We start from the raw sequence: 16,702 nt of genomic DNA, 5'->3' as shown, positions 1-16,702 counted from the left end.
CCAGCTTAGATTGTGATGGAAAAGAAACAGAATATGAGAGACTACTGTTGAAAAGAGATTTCTGATATAGTATACTGAGAAAATATTCCACCACCACTATAGAGGCACAAAAATGAAGCACAAGCACCATTCACGAAGTCATGCACGCACAGAACAGGAGATGGAGATGCAAAATAAAATCTTCCCTAAGCCTGAGAAGAGCAATGGAAAAGGAAAACAGGCAGATAGAAAAAACCCAGCAAATAGTGTCCCAAGAAATTGTTTCCTACAGCAACCCCTGGCCCAATCTTAATAATGGCATTTTTAATCACTTTCCTGTGAAGCTTTACATGCGATGAAACCAAAGGAAAAATATTTATAAGCCACCAAGAAGTAAATCATTTAAAACTTGAACAGAAAAACACCTCTCCTTCTAGACAGTTTGTTTGAAGTAATTGCTGTGATGAAATTAATTGTGCCACATTCTTGCAACTCTTGGCTTGTATCAGAAATGGTGTGACCAGCAGGTCCAGGGAGGTTATTCTCCCTCTGGACTCGGCACTGGTGAGCCTGCTCCTCGAATCCTGGAGGATTCGAGTTCTGGGCCCCTCACCACAAGAAGGATGTTGAGGCTCTGGAGCGAGTCCAGAGAAGAGCATCAAAGCTGGGGAAGGGGCTGGAGAACAGGCCTTATGAGGAACGGCTGAGAGAGCTGGGGTTGTTTAGCCTTGAGGAGGCTGAGAGGAGACCTCATTGCTCTCTACAACTACCTGAAAGGAGGTTGTGGAGAGGAGGGAGCTGGCCTCTTCTCCCAAGTGACAGGGGACAGGACAAGAGGGAATGGCCTCAAGCTCCGCCAGGGGAGATTTAGGCTGGACATTAGGAAAAAAATTCTTCACAGAAAGGGTCATTGGGCACTGGCAGAGGCTGCCCAGGGAGGTGGTTGAGTCACCTTCCCTGGAGGTGTTTAAGACACGGGTGGACGAGGTGCTAAGGGGCATGGTTTAGTGTTTGATAGGAATGGTTGGACTCGATGATCCGGTGGGTCTCTTCCAACCTGGTTATTCTATGATACTATGATTCTAATAGAATGCTTTTACAAGGTTATAGCCAGGAAGAAATACAGAGCAATTCATAATTAACCTCTGAATCCATTTCAGTTTATGCTTGTTCAGAGAGTGTAGAAAAAGTGTTAAATTGCAGTTAACTTTGTCAAGAAATATACTTTTATGATATATATAGGGTTTAAAAACAGGTTCTATTTCTTAGGCACTGGAAGAGGTCTATGCTGTATGTATTTGTTTGTTACAGAGCTTCATCTTCACACTGGCAGGCAGTGTTATGACCTGAAGGGCACATCAGAGCTGGTTACAGGGGTTTCATAATATTAGTTATCTTTGATGAACACAAAGAGTTAGCATATGTTTCCCAGTATTTGTCACTGGATTTCAGCACATAGAACAAGATAACAGGGTTATCCCAAGAGGATGATGAAAAATGCATTGTACAGCCATTGTAAATTTATGTATCTATACTGTCGTGTTCCCTGCATGAGCATTTTAATAGGATGAAGATGGATTCTGGCAGAAAAAAAAAATTAAGTTGGATTCTGTGAAGAAAATGTGAACTAATTTTGATTCTTCTACATTTAGATTTAGGGTTTGTTGTGTTGCATGTACATGGCAAAATATGCAACTGGTTTAAAAATATGAAAACAGTTTAATTACAAGTACAGAAATAAATGCTGTGCCTCATGACACCTGGACTGGGATTCTACCAGAGATATTTCAAGTCAAATTGACATTAAAACTCTGGTGTAGGTGTTTTTGAAAGAATAAAAAAAGAATTTTCACTGAATTTCACTGCCTGGAGTTTAATATAAAGTGCTTATAATTTACCTTAGTACTGGATAAAGCAAAATGTTTTGCAGAGATATGTACCATGATGCCAATGTTCCAAGGCAGCTGGATGCAAGTTTTGATCAAAGATCTTTCTAGCTCTGGTAGCACAGTGCTGATACATTCTCAATTCAGTTCCACATTTCTGAAGGAAAACTAGCATTCCACCTAACTTGGAGAGCAAATAAAAACACTATACACACCTACATCCTGAGTTGGACTTTCAAAATGCAGTTTGGGAATTAAATTCAGGCATAACTTCAGTGTAGTTCACACATGTAGTATCTCGTAATATTTCAAGATGCTGCTTCCTGAGGCTTTGTCAAGTCTCAGATTGCACTTAATTCAGTGATGGCACAACCTATCTTTCTATTTGCTTACAACATTTAGAAAATTTTGTCTAAGGCTGCGTCTTGATCAGTCATTAAGATTTCAGGAATAATATTCAAGCAAGAACGAGCCTTCCTCCAGTATCTATAAATAGTCAGGAAAGAGTGCAAGTTCTTTTGCACTTGCAGTCCCACGGTTCTGATTTTTGGGAAAGAGATTGCTGAAATAAAAGGTGACAAGCATTGTGGGTGTTCATATTACAGAAAGTACTCATTTTCTAATTCAATGTTGAAACATTATATTTTGGGATTGGAACTTTAACATCTAACTGTTGTGTTTTCTCAGTTTGCTATGAACTGAACCATAAAACTGTTAAGGTGAACTTTCGTTATAGATAAAGTAAACATAGAAACAGTTGAATAGGCTTGTTTGTCATTCATAATATGTAGCAGAAGGCAGTATTGCTCAGGACTTGTACAGGGAAACTGCTTATCCAAGAGGAAAAAAAGCCTCAGTTTCTTCTTCTAATGTGATCAGATAACTGTAACTACCTTTGCTATGTGACTGCTCTAGCCAGTAGGCTACTACCAATTCTGAAAGGGGGTTCTTTCAAAACCCTTTAAATTCCTTACCAGTAGGTCACAAATTTAGAACTACAGCCTGCTGGTTAAGGCATTACCCCAGGAGGAAGGCCATCAGAATCTTTCCTCTGACTCCAAAATTTTGTTGAATAAATATCTTTGTAGCAACTGGAAGAGCTTTTTCAAGAAAAACAAAAGTATTACTCCATAATACCCTCTATTCCAGGGGAAAATCCAGTCAAAGATGGGAAATTTTAGTACAATGAAAAGTAATTAAGTTAACCCATAGTACACATTACTATGGTCATTTAGGATCTACTACTGAAAGAGAATACCGCAGAGACATTAAGTCGTAATTATGTAAGCTAATCCTTTCAATTTAAGCATCATTAATAGGAGAGGTTTGAAGTCATATTTGCTCTTTTAAACCGAAAGCTGATATTATGTATTTGTACCTCTCTTCTTTATAACATTTTTTACACCTTATATATCTAAACCAAGGATCCATTAAACAACAGTCATAAAACACCTTTCCATTTGGTTTCCTCTGTTGAATAGATCTTTAGATTAAAAACTGGATTTGTACATGTAATATGATAAATTTGGCCAACATTTTTCTGTTCTAAGAGAAGGACCGACAGAGACTTTGCTAAGAAACTCAGAAAATTAGTATGTGCACCACTATATTAGTTAACCTCTCAATTAGTGTTAACCTCTTGATTACTATTTTTCACTATTTTTCTTCTCTTTTGCCATCTTTCTCAAAAGAAGTGCTCTACCTTGTGAAAAATGCAGACATAAACGCTTAAGAAAAGACTTATTGCTGTCAGTCTGTTTTGTTAAATTATCATTTCTATCTGTTTTCTTTCTCTGTTGCAACCGTGCTGTGAAACTCTGGTTTCACTGTCACTGTATTGAAGGACTGAGCCTGTTGGTTTTTGCTTTGGGACACCAAGGGTATAAACCGTGAGAAGCAAGGGGCACATATATTGTACTGGTAGTGCAAGTATATTGTTTCATGAGGTCTCAAAAGACTTGTTTCTTTTGCATGTAAAGTTGTTACTTTTCCTCATCTAAGCAGTTACAGGTAATGGTGTGCAACCCTTTGACTATGGGGAATTCTAAATAGCTATACAACCGTTCAAGTCTTTATAGTCAAGCTTTTATGACTGGGGACTGGGGGGTTTCACTTAAAACACTGTGAAATAGAATTTGACAGGGCAAATTTTTTTTTTTTTTTTGTTAGTTACTAACACCGTGAGTTAAAACCCTTTAATAATGAATTTCTAAACATTATATCTAAATAAACTGTGTTTTATTTATAATGAACAGAAAAATATCATACAAAGATGAGCTGAATAGGGAGATACAGATAAGGCTATTCAACGTTGTCCATCCTAAGACCCTCTTTTGTGTGCTCTGTAACTTTCACAAAAGAATTTATGCATTTCTGCTTTGGACTGAATTTTGTGTAGTTTAATTTTCAAAATTAAAGCCTTAGCAATAATGGTTATCCAACCATCATTTTAGAATAATATCAGTAGAAAATATATAATTTTGCTGATGGCAAAAAACTATTTTTTTCCCACATATTTCTTGTAAGTATTTTAACTGGTTTATGTTTTGTGGATTGACTTTAAGATCCAGTAAATGAGTTGTCCTCTAATTCTCCAGTAAAAGGTGCTTTGGTTTTGTTTTTTTCTGAGTCCATGAAGAAGCATTTATATTAAACATTGTGTTAAAACCTATGCCTGTTGCCACTTTTACTGCTTTTAAATATTAGTAATTACAATTATATCTGAGATCTTTGTATATTACTGTTTATAGAGACTTGATGACATCCTGCAAGCATTAAGGCTGATCCTGCTACTCTGCTAAATCCAGAGGAACACATTACCTGCAACAGCACTGATTGCAAGGAGTAGTAGAAGACAGCTAGGACTCATGAGGCATCCTGAATTCTAGCTGAGCTTTTATCAATTAAAGAGCTTTCAGCAAGAGTGAATATGCCAATAGCCTCTATTGTACAGACAGGAGAAATATAAAAATTTCATCTGATCCTTGAGATAGGGCAAGATAATATGTTAGCTGCTTAACATACGATTTAAAATGTGTAATAATACATAATCATGTTAACAAATTTTCATTCTGTCTATCCAATAAATGAAATAGAAAATATAAGTTGTAGATCTATTGCCCCCTTAAACACAGTTTACCTGTATCATTAGCCAGTACTACTAACAGAAGGGGAGAACATATTACCAACAACATCAAAAATTAGGACTAGGTTTTAATTTATACCGAAATCACTATTTTAATGTAAGGTAAATATATTTTGGTGAGAAAGGAGTATGAAATTGGTTTAAAAGTATAGTACCTGAATGACAACAAGATGTCACTCATTGAGATATTGTTCCTACTTTTTGTGAGAGGAAGCTACTATGCCTCTCCAGTATACCTCTAGGCATTGTGCTGTTGTTATTCTGCATTTAATATGTGTCAAGAGAAAGAAGACTAAAATCTTTCCTGTTGGATCAGATTAGACATTTGAGAAATGCTCCAAGCAACTGAGACACAAGTAGACTGATAGGACCAGGCTGCTTGTACTTATTGTTTAGAATTAATATAGAATGCAAGATTGCTGCTACAGAACTGGAGAATTCCAATACCATAATCCAATTCCAGCTAACTAGACAGATTTGTCTCTTATTCTCCCTTTGCCAAGCATTTTTCCTTATGAGTTTTAGCAACCTGGTGTGTAGCAGATGGGCTCTTTTTATTAGTTGGTAGAGAACAGCATTTTAAGCCTGAAGTGTTAATAAGCTTGCTGTTGGAACAAACTGTGTCACTTCCTTTTAACATCTCTTTTTCTCTAACTTTCATCCAAAAGGTCATGTCGGCTTTATTCTATTTATTGTCAATTCCTCTCTTTTTACATTTTTAACACACTGATTTCTTTACTAATGGTGACTTCCTTTCTTATCTATACCCTCCGTTATTTCCAGCTAAATCTACTGTTCAGGAAGCTTATCAGTGCTTATCCCACACCGAGTCTGCAGGAGGCAGCAAAATCTTAAAGGGGAAAAAAATACATAACTAAACAAGATTGAAGACCTGTGGGCAGCTTTTGTCAACCAAAAGAGGGTTTGCTAAAACAAAGGACCTGCCCAAGAGCCTACCAAAGAGTTTGCCCTAATAAAATAAAGCGATAGGAACAAGCAGCAAATATGCAAACACAAATGCTACCATATTTTTTACACTGACTGACTGAAACAACCTAAATGACTCTACCATGAAGAATGAAGGTTTTTAAGACCTTATAGAAATGTTTGTATAGATAAGGGTGAAGATTACATCCACAGGAAAGCTCTTATATTTACAAATAAGTGTGGAAGAGAGGTAAACACTACTTTGTCTGGCATTTTAGCAGGGTGGTGTTGGGCTGAATGAGTTAGGAAGTAGATAACTCACAAGTCACATCTGTGCCACACATGATAGAGATCATACGTCAATTCCTTAGGCAGGAAGAAAATCACAGAATGTGTAAAATTGAGCTTATGTGTTATCAAACTTTTATATTATGTCCAGAAAACTGTCAGTCAAGCTTTTCCTCTTTTGAGGATATTAGGACCCCAGTGGTGCCCTTTGCTTGGCTGCTGCATAGTTACAATAAAAACTGGAAGGAGCCAGCCAAAGTGGACAGCCTATGGGGACCATGAGAGCTACCACTAGGCATCTTGATCTTTGGAAATCCAAGGAACTTCCAAGACTTCTTACTGCATTAAACTTTTTTTTTAATAAAAATCATACAAGAATACTTTGTTCTATTCCTTCTGTTCTCTAGATATGCTTGATCAGTTTCCCCAAATAATTAATTTTGAGTTCCCATGCCTTTGACTGATAAATAACTGTGACACTTATCCTGAATATTTCAGCTGTTCTTCAGAAAGGTTGTATAATTCCTCTATAAAGCCTGAAGTAGTAATGTCTAATTATATATTCTAGAGACTTAAATGGATGGCAAAACATGAACAAAGATCAGATAATTATCATAGTGAGGGTTGATGGTTTCAATGGTTTTAAAGTTGTTCAGCAATGTTATTTTAAAAATTCTTCTTTCACTTGTATATTCCTTTATAAGGAATGTACAGCAGAGGCTGCTGGGGATTAAATTTCTTTTTCAGGACTCTGCCCTGGATTTATTTATTCTTGTTTACAGTTATTAAATGGATATCATGATTATTTAGTCATCTCATTCACTTTTGAGAGAGCTAGGAGAATAATCCAGTTCTCCACACAAAAAATTGAAGATGACCTTTTCCATGGAATGTATTATCGCTGCCATACTGCAAAACTTTTATTTGTTACAAAACTGGCCTTTATGGGTTTTGTTCACCTACAAGACTTTGAAGTGTCCTGTCTCTGTAACACTCTCCACTTCCAGAGGCCAATGAACATCCAGTTCTAGGTGCTGAACTGGGAGCTGGTCTTTCCTGTACAACAATCCGCTGTTCTTCTACAAAGTCCTTCTGAAAGGAGAATCCAGTAGCTGAATTCAAATACACATGGAACAAGAGCTGGATTTAAAGGCAACTGTCAGAAAGTTTGAATGTACCTGTAGAGTCTAACAACAGAAAAAGGAAATTCATGGAAGAGGAAGAGAGAGACATTGAGATACTTAGGGAGAAGACCTGTGAACAGTATGCAGAGAGGTCAATATTCATAAAACATAATAATTAAAAAGATAATCATAAAGAGAGCTGGGAAAAGAAAAGGAGAAAGAAGAGACTAGTACATAGGAGGAATGAAGGAACAAGGAGATGAAGGGAGATAGAAACTCTGTAGTCAGAGCCTGGGATTGGGAAATGTTGTTGTAAAGACATAAGGAGGGAACAGTCACAGCTCTGGTGGGTGTGTTACCAGCACTGGTTTGGTCACAATGTGAAACACATCACCACGTGGTTTGCTCTGAGCAAAATTAATATGCAATATATGCATTAAGACAATGAGAAATGAGAGAATAAGAACACTGAAACACAGAAAAATTATTTTTTAGAAATAGACTGGAATTCTGGGCATATTCTCTATTTATAGCAATGGTGATGTGGGATACAAGCTCTGCCTCTCTAAAAATTCTCACCCTCTATCATGAGAAACCTTGTTTGCACATCAGCACTTCTGCTTCAGGACTTGACCAGAAATTACTATGATGACTTTAACTAAAAAAAAACGAAGTAAAGAATTAAAAAATTATATTTTAAGTGTTTAAGTGATTTTGAACTTTCATACAGCAAAATATATATTCAATTTTTAATCAATTCGATAGGTACAAAATATCCAAGCAGATGATGGTGTTTCATACTATATATTTAAACTTAAGATAAGTGCTTGTCATTTATGACAAAGCAGTTTATTTCAGCCTCTGCTATTCTGTACTGCAGATGCATTTTCAAACTTCAGAAAACAAGGCCTGCTACGACTGAGAACGAAGCGTGACTTCTCAGTAAAAAAAAGGGTTCCCATGTGACTTCAAAAACATGAAGGAAAAGCTGATATGGCAATAAAAAGTTGCATCCTGAATGAAATGATATATTCCACAGGAAATGTCCACCTAGAGAAACCACACTGCTTTGTTCTTGTTAATTTGATAATTCACTGACTTTATAGCTCCTCTAGCAAAGACATTGAGCATCAGAGTTCAGTTCAAAAAATTTAAACTAGGGAAGATATGCATGCATTTTTCAGACATCTCTTTTGCTTGTGCAGGAGACCTTTCATTTTAGGAGCTTGAAGCAGAAAATATTGAAACAGCGAGGTGACAGAAATCAAATAAGATCTCGCATTAGCAGAAAAATATGGACTTTGTGATATAATTATTTGCTGTTAGATTAAACTTTTTTCAGAATTAACTGATTTTAATTACCGTTATGTATATTAATGCTTACATTACTTTGATATATGACAAAGTGATCTTGTCATTCATGCTTGAGTTCATACAGCTTGTAAGATAGAAGCATGCATACAAGCTAGGGTACCACACTTACAATTCCTTCTTTCTCAAGTATGCTGACATAAACAGAAAAAATAGTCAAGTTTGGTGATCTTTCTGGATTGTTCTTTCTGTTTATATTTCTAAAAATACATAGTTGATTATTTCTTTTTTTACAGTTGTTCTGTAAAAAAAGAAATACTCAACTATGTCAGTGGAAGGATACATCAGGTTGAATAATCCCCTCCTCCTAAATCAGGAGCTTGTCCTTTCCTTCCAAATGTAAGCCAATGTATTTATTTCCATTTTAGTTCCCTCTTGAATGTTTTCATCCCATTTAAAAATATTTCAAGCTCTTCAATGTACATTATTGAGGAAAAGGATGTATCATTCAAGTGCTGTGTAAGTTTTTTCATTATATTTTTCCAGCTGGAAGGAGGAGTGGACTCAAACTGGCTTGAAGCTGATAAATTAGCTGTCACCTAACAAAACTCCCCTGTTCTGACACTGGTACTTTTCAATGCTGCTCAGAAGAGCTGCAGGAATAGGTACGTTCCAGTGTGACAGGCTAACAACTGACAGTGAGATGCTATGCCAATGCAGCCGAAATTATTTTCTAAAGTGTTTCACAGTGTAAAGAACAAATCCTGATGAAGGAAAATAGTACAAGATCTTCAGCAGAACTCTTAAGATATTCTCCCACAACCTGGATTTAGAAAACCAGGGTGTGAATACATATTCAACATTCATGAACAGCTAGTGTTCAACTTTTAAAACTGCAATATTAGTCTCTGTGGAAATCTGGAAATATCCTTGCAGGGGGTGGGAAAACTGAATCTTCCAAACAACTTGATAGTGAGGGTACCTATATTCTTCAGCACACCTTCACTGCATAGACATGTCATGCTTCTTACTTTAATTAAAATTGGTTTATTGTTTTTTATGTTCCAGAAGTCTGAATTCATCCACCCACAAGTTCTGAATGCCTTCATAATTTACATACCTTGTTTTAACCCCCAGAGACTTCATTTTGCAAACCTATTTACTGCCCACGTCTGTATTTTTAACAGAGCTGTGCACGAGGGTTAAGCCAACAAAGTTATATAAAAGTACTAGTGTTTATATTTTAATTCTGTATGAATAGCTAACTTATACAGAGCTTTAATTGCTAAAAGAAGGTTGCTTATTCTTAAGTCTTTTAGCATGAAAATAACAGAATTCAATGTTAGTTTAGCCTGTAGTATGAACACTCACTTTGGATAACCGGTAATATTCTGTAACTGTATATTAAAATTATGTAAGGGCAGTTTCAGCTTCCTAGCTGGATAACAATTCCTTTCAACCATCCATAATTCAATCAGATTACATCTTCAGTTAAATATTTTAATAAATGCTTTCTTCTGGTTATTTTACAAATTATATATGCAAATTATGTATTAAATAATTGATGAAGCACCTTTTCTTGCTTGTGGCTACAAGTGATGCTTTTCTTCACAAATACATTTAGGCAGTAGTTCTCTTCACAGCAAGACTTTTGCATAGTATTTTAAAAGATATTTAAACTCCTGCTGTGATAGGGGCTTATTTAGAAACACCAAGTATAATTTACTAACCTGATTTATGAAGCAATTTATACAATCTAGTAAAAAATCACTGTAGAATTTCATTGTATACGGATATCTATCTCCTATGAAGAGCCTAAATTCTTTAACACTTGGCCAACTCTGTATTATTACATTCTATGATAGAACACAGTATATCACGGTAATTATCCCTTCTGTTTTATTAAAGCTTTATAAAACTGCTAAAGGTTAATGCCGAAGTTATTTATTCCTACTACCCAATTTCATTCCATAATACTTAGTAAAAAAGGAAATAGAGTCATTAATCTCTTATTAAACATATGATAAATGGTGGAATGAAATGTGTGTTATGTATTTATCTACAATTGTTTGAGAATAGAATAGAATAGAATAGAATAGAATAGAATAGAATAGAATAGAATAGAATAGAATAGAATAGAATAGAATAGAATAGAATAGAATAGAATAGGTTGAAAAAGACCTTTATAAGCATTGAGTCGAACCGTTAACCCAACAATACCAAGTCCACCATTAAACCAATTCCCTTAACACCACATCTAAAAGTCTTCTAAACACCTCCAGAGATGATGGCTCAACCCCTTGGGCAGCCTGTTCCAATGCTCTGCAACCATTCAACATATTCTTGGGGAAAAAGTTTCATGCAAAGGTTTCTTTTTGCCTTGTGAGAAGAGTGATATATCTACCAATAAACAGAGAAGATGCAGAACAGATGTTCAACAAAGATCAGAAAAGAGCTACAAATAAATCCTGTCACTTTTTACCCTTGTGCTGCAATGTTTTATGGAGAGCTTAGGAAACAGAAGATTTTAAAAGACAGTGGCATTTATAAAAGCAAATCTTAAGAGTCCATGTTGAGGACTTTAAAACATACAAGATCCGAAGCACAGGATCTTTTGGTAACCACCTATAATTACTTGGTTGGTTTATTTCGCTTCATGTGTATTGGCAGTCAGTCCCATCACCAAAACGAAGTATCTTAAATTACATAAGGATAAAGTATAAGATGCTATATTTGATTATTTTAAACCTGTCTAAGATCAGAGTATAACTTTAGAGTGTGAGATGTCTTTGGTGTTGTCTTATTTGCTTGTTTGAAATTGGAGACTTAAAAATGTCAGAAAAATGAATATTTAAGAGTATTTCTTGATTACCACTTAACCCCAACATAATACATGGCAGAGTGTGAAAACTTAAATTCATTAAGAAATGGGATTTTACTTGTGAAGATTTCATACAGCACAAGCACAAAAAAAATTTAGAACTTCTGGTGGAATTTTTTCTATTGTGTATGTAAATAATAATTACAAATTTTCTTTCTTCCTAAAATAATTCAGGAAAAATATTCTAAAAATTACTTACACAATTAAATATTTTTTGGGAAACAATGAAGACAAATAGTTTAAATATGAAAAGAAATAGTAGGAAATCTATATTTATATAATTTCATTACAAAAAAGTAATAATTATTAATAGTTTTACATTTATATCTGTAACTTGAGATGACCATCAGCAATTGTTGTATGAGTTTATTTACACAGTGGTTTGCCATTGATTTCTAAGTATTGATCTTCCCAAAGCACAAAAGTTGTTCAATAAATTGTTCTTTACTAAGGAATAAGAATGCACCAGTCAGAAAATTATGCTATGAAGTGCAACTATTTTGTCTGATATTGTCCTTCTTAAGGAAATACTCTTTCATTAACTGAAGAGCAAAACTTTTACTAGTCATCATTTGGCTACTATCAAAATAAATTTATCAGTAGCCAAATATTAAGAAGATAGAATTGCCAATTAATTTAAACACACAGAATACATGGGTAAGCAACCAAAGTCCATCCTAAAATTTTGCCATGAACACATTTTTATCTTTCCATTGCAATGTACTAAGCCAATTTGTCAGTTACCCAATAACAAAATAAATAATGACTGCTGTAATTCTTTCTTTCTTAAACAGAATTAGGAATGCAATAATCCTGTTTTGTTATCAATCACTATAGTTTCAACAGCATGTGCCATTAATTCATCTTAACGTGCTGCAAACAATCAATACTTAGTCTGTAAAATCATTTGTTATCTGGACAGCAAAAATCATTGTCTTAAAGTAGCTTTTTATCATATTTAGGGTGAAGAACTGTTTGCATAAAACGTGAAGCTAAGCTTTCAGAGGATACATTAATCTTACTCTAAAAAAAAAAAATCAAACTCTTTAAACCATTTAACATGTGTTTTTCCAATATTCTGAAATGCATGATGAAATAATACTTCAGAAGCCTGAAACTGTTTTAGTGAAGTTTAAAAGATTTTTACTCAGAGAACACCTACAGATCTCTCAGTTTAAAAAATGGTGGTTCACAGACTAAGCACTTTGTAAGGCTGAAGTTGCTCAATATTCAGTAACTACTATGGACTGTTCACATGGTACAATACATACGACATTTTTTCAAAGAATCTAATTTGTTCTGTTAATCTTCATTGCAATTCCAGAATCTGGACATTCCCTGCTGTTTGCTATGTTGTGTGACTCAAGCCACTATCCATACTGCATTTTGAGAAGCAAAAACTCAGAAAATCAGCTCTCCCAGACACTTTATTCTCATTGTTGCTATCCCATTCTAGAATTATTGCACTCACTGATTTGCATGGACCACATAAACTTTACGAGCACCTCTTTTTTTCAAGGTATATGAGGGTTCTCACCTCACTGAAATCTGTATCCTGTAAACTGTTGTCCTGAAGAAATCAAGATCTGTTCTCGTTCATCCTTTGCACATGGAATGTCCAGTAGTAACTGCCTGGAATGTACCAGAGGCTAAGCTTGAAAAGATAAACAGGGGTCTCCTACTTGCCTAGAAATAGAGCCTTTTATTATATAAGGACTGCAGCTCCCTAATGATGATCTGTCTTCGTGGGCCACTTCATTAGGGCTCTCCTCCTCTTGGATGTACAGGATCCTCCCTCTACAATCTCTCTGCTGTGGAGTTATTGCCCAGGCATTGGGAGGCAATAATCACCCTCTGCCAGATCTGCTGGGCAAGAATATTGCCTGTAAGTGAAAAAAAGTGAGTAGACCAAGCCTGCAACTTAACAGCTGGACACCAAACCAGTTATAATTGGATTTGCTTCCCCTAAGGAGATTCATAAGCTCTTCTTGCTCCTCTGTGAGATCGGCTTAGAGATGACTAAGGTGAAATATGCTTAGCATTGGATTTGGCCAGTGTTGTGGCAGCTTAAGCACTAATGAGGACCAACTGTGGAAAAGTAACCATCAGAGCTGCCTGTTCATTTACCTTCTCCTAGTTTACTGTACCAAAACCTTGCCAGGTGGGCTGCTTAAGCCCTCTGTTGGCCAGCTCACACTTTGGATGAACCAGGACTATATTTCAGTTTAATTACATTTCCCACCTTTTTCCCATTTCCTTGCATAAATCAATCACAATTCAACTGCATGTGAACGACTGCTAAAGGTACTGATGAGCAAATACTTCTTCTTTCCCTGGGGAGTGACATAATATATAATTATTTTTTCCCCATGGCATTCAGGAATTTAGGCAGGTTCATGAGAAGAGGAGTGAAATTCAACTGCACACAACTGAAATACTGTTCTGCATTCCACAAGGAATTATCGGCGCATTAGTAACATTTTCTGCCGAAATCTTACAGAGTTGTGCCACTATGAAATGCTTTTCTGCAGCTGCTCTCAGGTTTTGATTGGGAGGAAGAGCTGTGGGAAACCTGCAGATCTTGGGGTTCACAGGACTCACTCTCACAGTGTTTGCTGCGCCGGTATTCATATTCCATCTACCCTCATAAACCAAAATGCAAAAATAAGCCTCCTTGTTTATAAAGACATATTTTTTAAAAGATATAACATTCAAAAATGAGGACAGGTGTAAGTCTTTCCAGAGATTTTCTAATCAACATCAAGTTATGACAGCCATTCTTATCAGTCCCCTGAAGTTTAATTTCCTATTATTTTTTTAATTACTAGCAAGAAATATGGTTAAAAACTAAAGGTTTACTTTACAAAGAGATACATTTGAATCCAACTGCTTGTATTTTTATATTATCATTTTTATAAGCTTCATATATGTAAAACTAATGGTAATAAAATAATAATGCGCTTCTGAGATTTATGTTGAAAAGTCATACATGTTAATAAAGCTTCACAAGTCAAAACACAAAGAAAAAAGAGACAAGATATTACGTTTGAAGAAAACAGTAGGATGCTTTATAATTTCTTCCATAGCCTGTCTTACTTCTACTTTCTGTAATTAACTGTGGTGTCTGACAGTGTGTCCTCTGAAAGTGCAAGCAGGGATCACACAGCTCCCAGAAGTAAGTTATAAATAATGGAATAATCCCCCATTCAGATACAAACACCAAAGAGATGGATCGACTCTTTCTTCTACACCTTGCATTAAAAGTTCCTTTTGAGTGTCACACAATCAATGTGCAACATTTAAAGCAGAAAGTTGTCATGCCTCTTGTCCCAGTGAGTGTACAAAAACATACTTTGCACTAGACAGTGCACTGTAGGAACACAGAAACCAAATCATATCCCCTAGATATTAACCTTCAAGAAACTCGATCTCTCTGTACCAGCAGAATAGCACACAAGGAGGCAAACAGAACCTGTGTTTTACTCCACTGAGTTCATTAGACAAAGAATTAGTTAATTCAAATACATCTTAATCACTATACAAGCACTTTTAATGATTTGGGGGTGAACGCTGGCTTACCCTCTGGCTTTTTGAGAGGGCTAAGATATGCTCTGTTTTCCAAAATATAAAATCATCTTCTGTTTTTCTTGTTTTGAGACTGGCCTGATGAATGGAGTAAGAGTTCTCAGGCTGCTTTGTTCGGGCAAAGAAATAATCAAAAAACAACAGCCTTATAGTCTCATCAATAACATCTTGATTTTACCCTTATAATATATGCGGGGGAAAAGTGTAGAGGGCCTCAACAGATCTCATTTCAAAGTGCACTAAACATGCATCGAAGGAAAGCTGATGCTCTGATCTTTGCTTTTTTGAGAAGCTAGGAATTACAGCAGTTCTTAACCCCTGCTGTGCTACGTCACAGGACTGGAAAAAGACAGCCACCAAGACACAGCCTGGCAAGAACCCAGAAGAGTCAGATCTGTGATATTAACTGCAGGAGGAGGGGCAAGAAAGATTGGGAAGTGCAAACTTAGATCCAGAAAATGTTAAAATAATTTCCCTGTCCGCAGCACTAAGTTGATAAAGTCTACAGGGCACTGCTCTGCCTGGATTTGACAACTTGCCCTACATCTCTGTATTCTAAACAGATATATATAATTTAAGGTGGTTTTTTTTCTTCAAATCAATATTTTTCAGATATTACAACACCATATTCTGCTTTCTACACCCTCAATATTACCAGAGGAGTTCTAATTCAGTGACAATTGAAAGCATAATATCCATTTCATGACTATAGTTTCCTGACACCTCTCTCTGATTTGTATATTTAATAGACCTTGAAAAGATATACGCAGTCACTAAAGAGAACAGTATAAACAACTTACAGACAGAATTTTTGTGGTTACTGTCTTTGCTGGGCAACATCTTGACTCCTCTTGATTTCAGTTCAATTGCTTTTTTCACTGAGAAAACAAGGAAACAAAAAGAAGATAATTTATTATTAAACCTTGTAGAAAGGGCATATAACAGCCAAATCATGCATTACAATAATACAAAGCTGCACAGGAATCCAACAAACAGATTGCAACAACTGCAGTTTTTGTGATGATCCAAATACATTTTTACAAAAATACAGACATTCATCATGTTTCAGTAGTTGTAATTTTTAAACAGAAATTATCAGGATTTGCAATATTTGGAATTCAAGTTTCCTTAGGATCAAAGAAAAGAAAAAAAACAATCCTAATCACATCTATAGGTTTCCAATGTTTGACCAAGCACGTGGCAAAAATCTTAAAGGTTTTTATAACATATTTAATACATAAAATGTACAGTACATTAATATAAATATATGAGGACTACAAGCGTTAAGCTTAATATACATATCTTTCATTTGAACCACTTACCAGTAGTAGACAGGTTTTTAATTCAGTTTTGTAAGGAGATTAAGATTATAGGATCACAGTATGTTACATTCTTTGGTTCACCTAACACTTTTTGTATCTACAGGGCAATTTCAACTGAATTAGAAACAGAGATAGAGTAAGAGCTCTCAAAGGGACAAAGTTTTGTGAGAAAGAACAGGTGCAGCAGAGGTTTAATATCTGTTTTCTCTGCTTAGCCAGCTGCACGGCTGACAAATTCCCAGCCTATCCCTACT

At 35.6% G+C, this 16,702-nt stretch overlaps 1 protein-coding gene across 1 annotated transcript in view; it reads right to left on the bottom strand.

Moving 5' to 3' along the window:
* The window catches only part of CSMD1 (CUB and Sushi multiple domains 1), a 1,116,699-nt gene that overhangs the window by 377,750 nt on the left and 722,247 nt on the right, over window positions 1-16,702 (bottom strand). Inside the window, exon 7 of the mRNA XM_069851527.1 lies at window positions 15,927-16,004. Coding sequence (XP_069707628.1) covers window positions 15,927-16,004 — 78 coding nt within the window. The remainder of the gene's footprint in view (window positions 1-15,926; window positions 16,005-16,702) is intronic.

The sequence above is a fragment of the Phaenicophaeus curvirostris genome, chromosome 2, assembly GCF_032191515.1.
Source record: "Phaenicophaeus curvirostris isolate KB17595 chromosome 2, BPBGC_Pcur_1.0, whole genome shotgun sequence".
Taxonomy (NCBI): Eukaryota; Metazoa; Chordata; class Aves; order Cuculiformes; family Cuculidae; genus Phaenicophaeus; species Phaenicophaeus curvirostris.
This window is presented reverse-complemented; position numbering and strand designations above follow the sequence as displayed.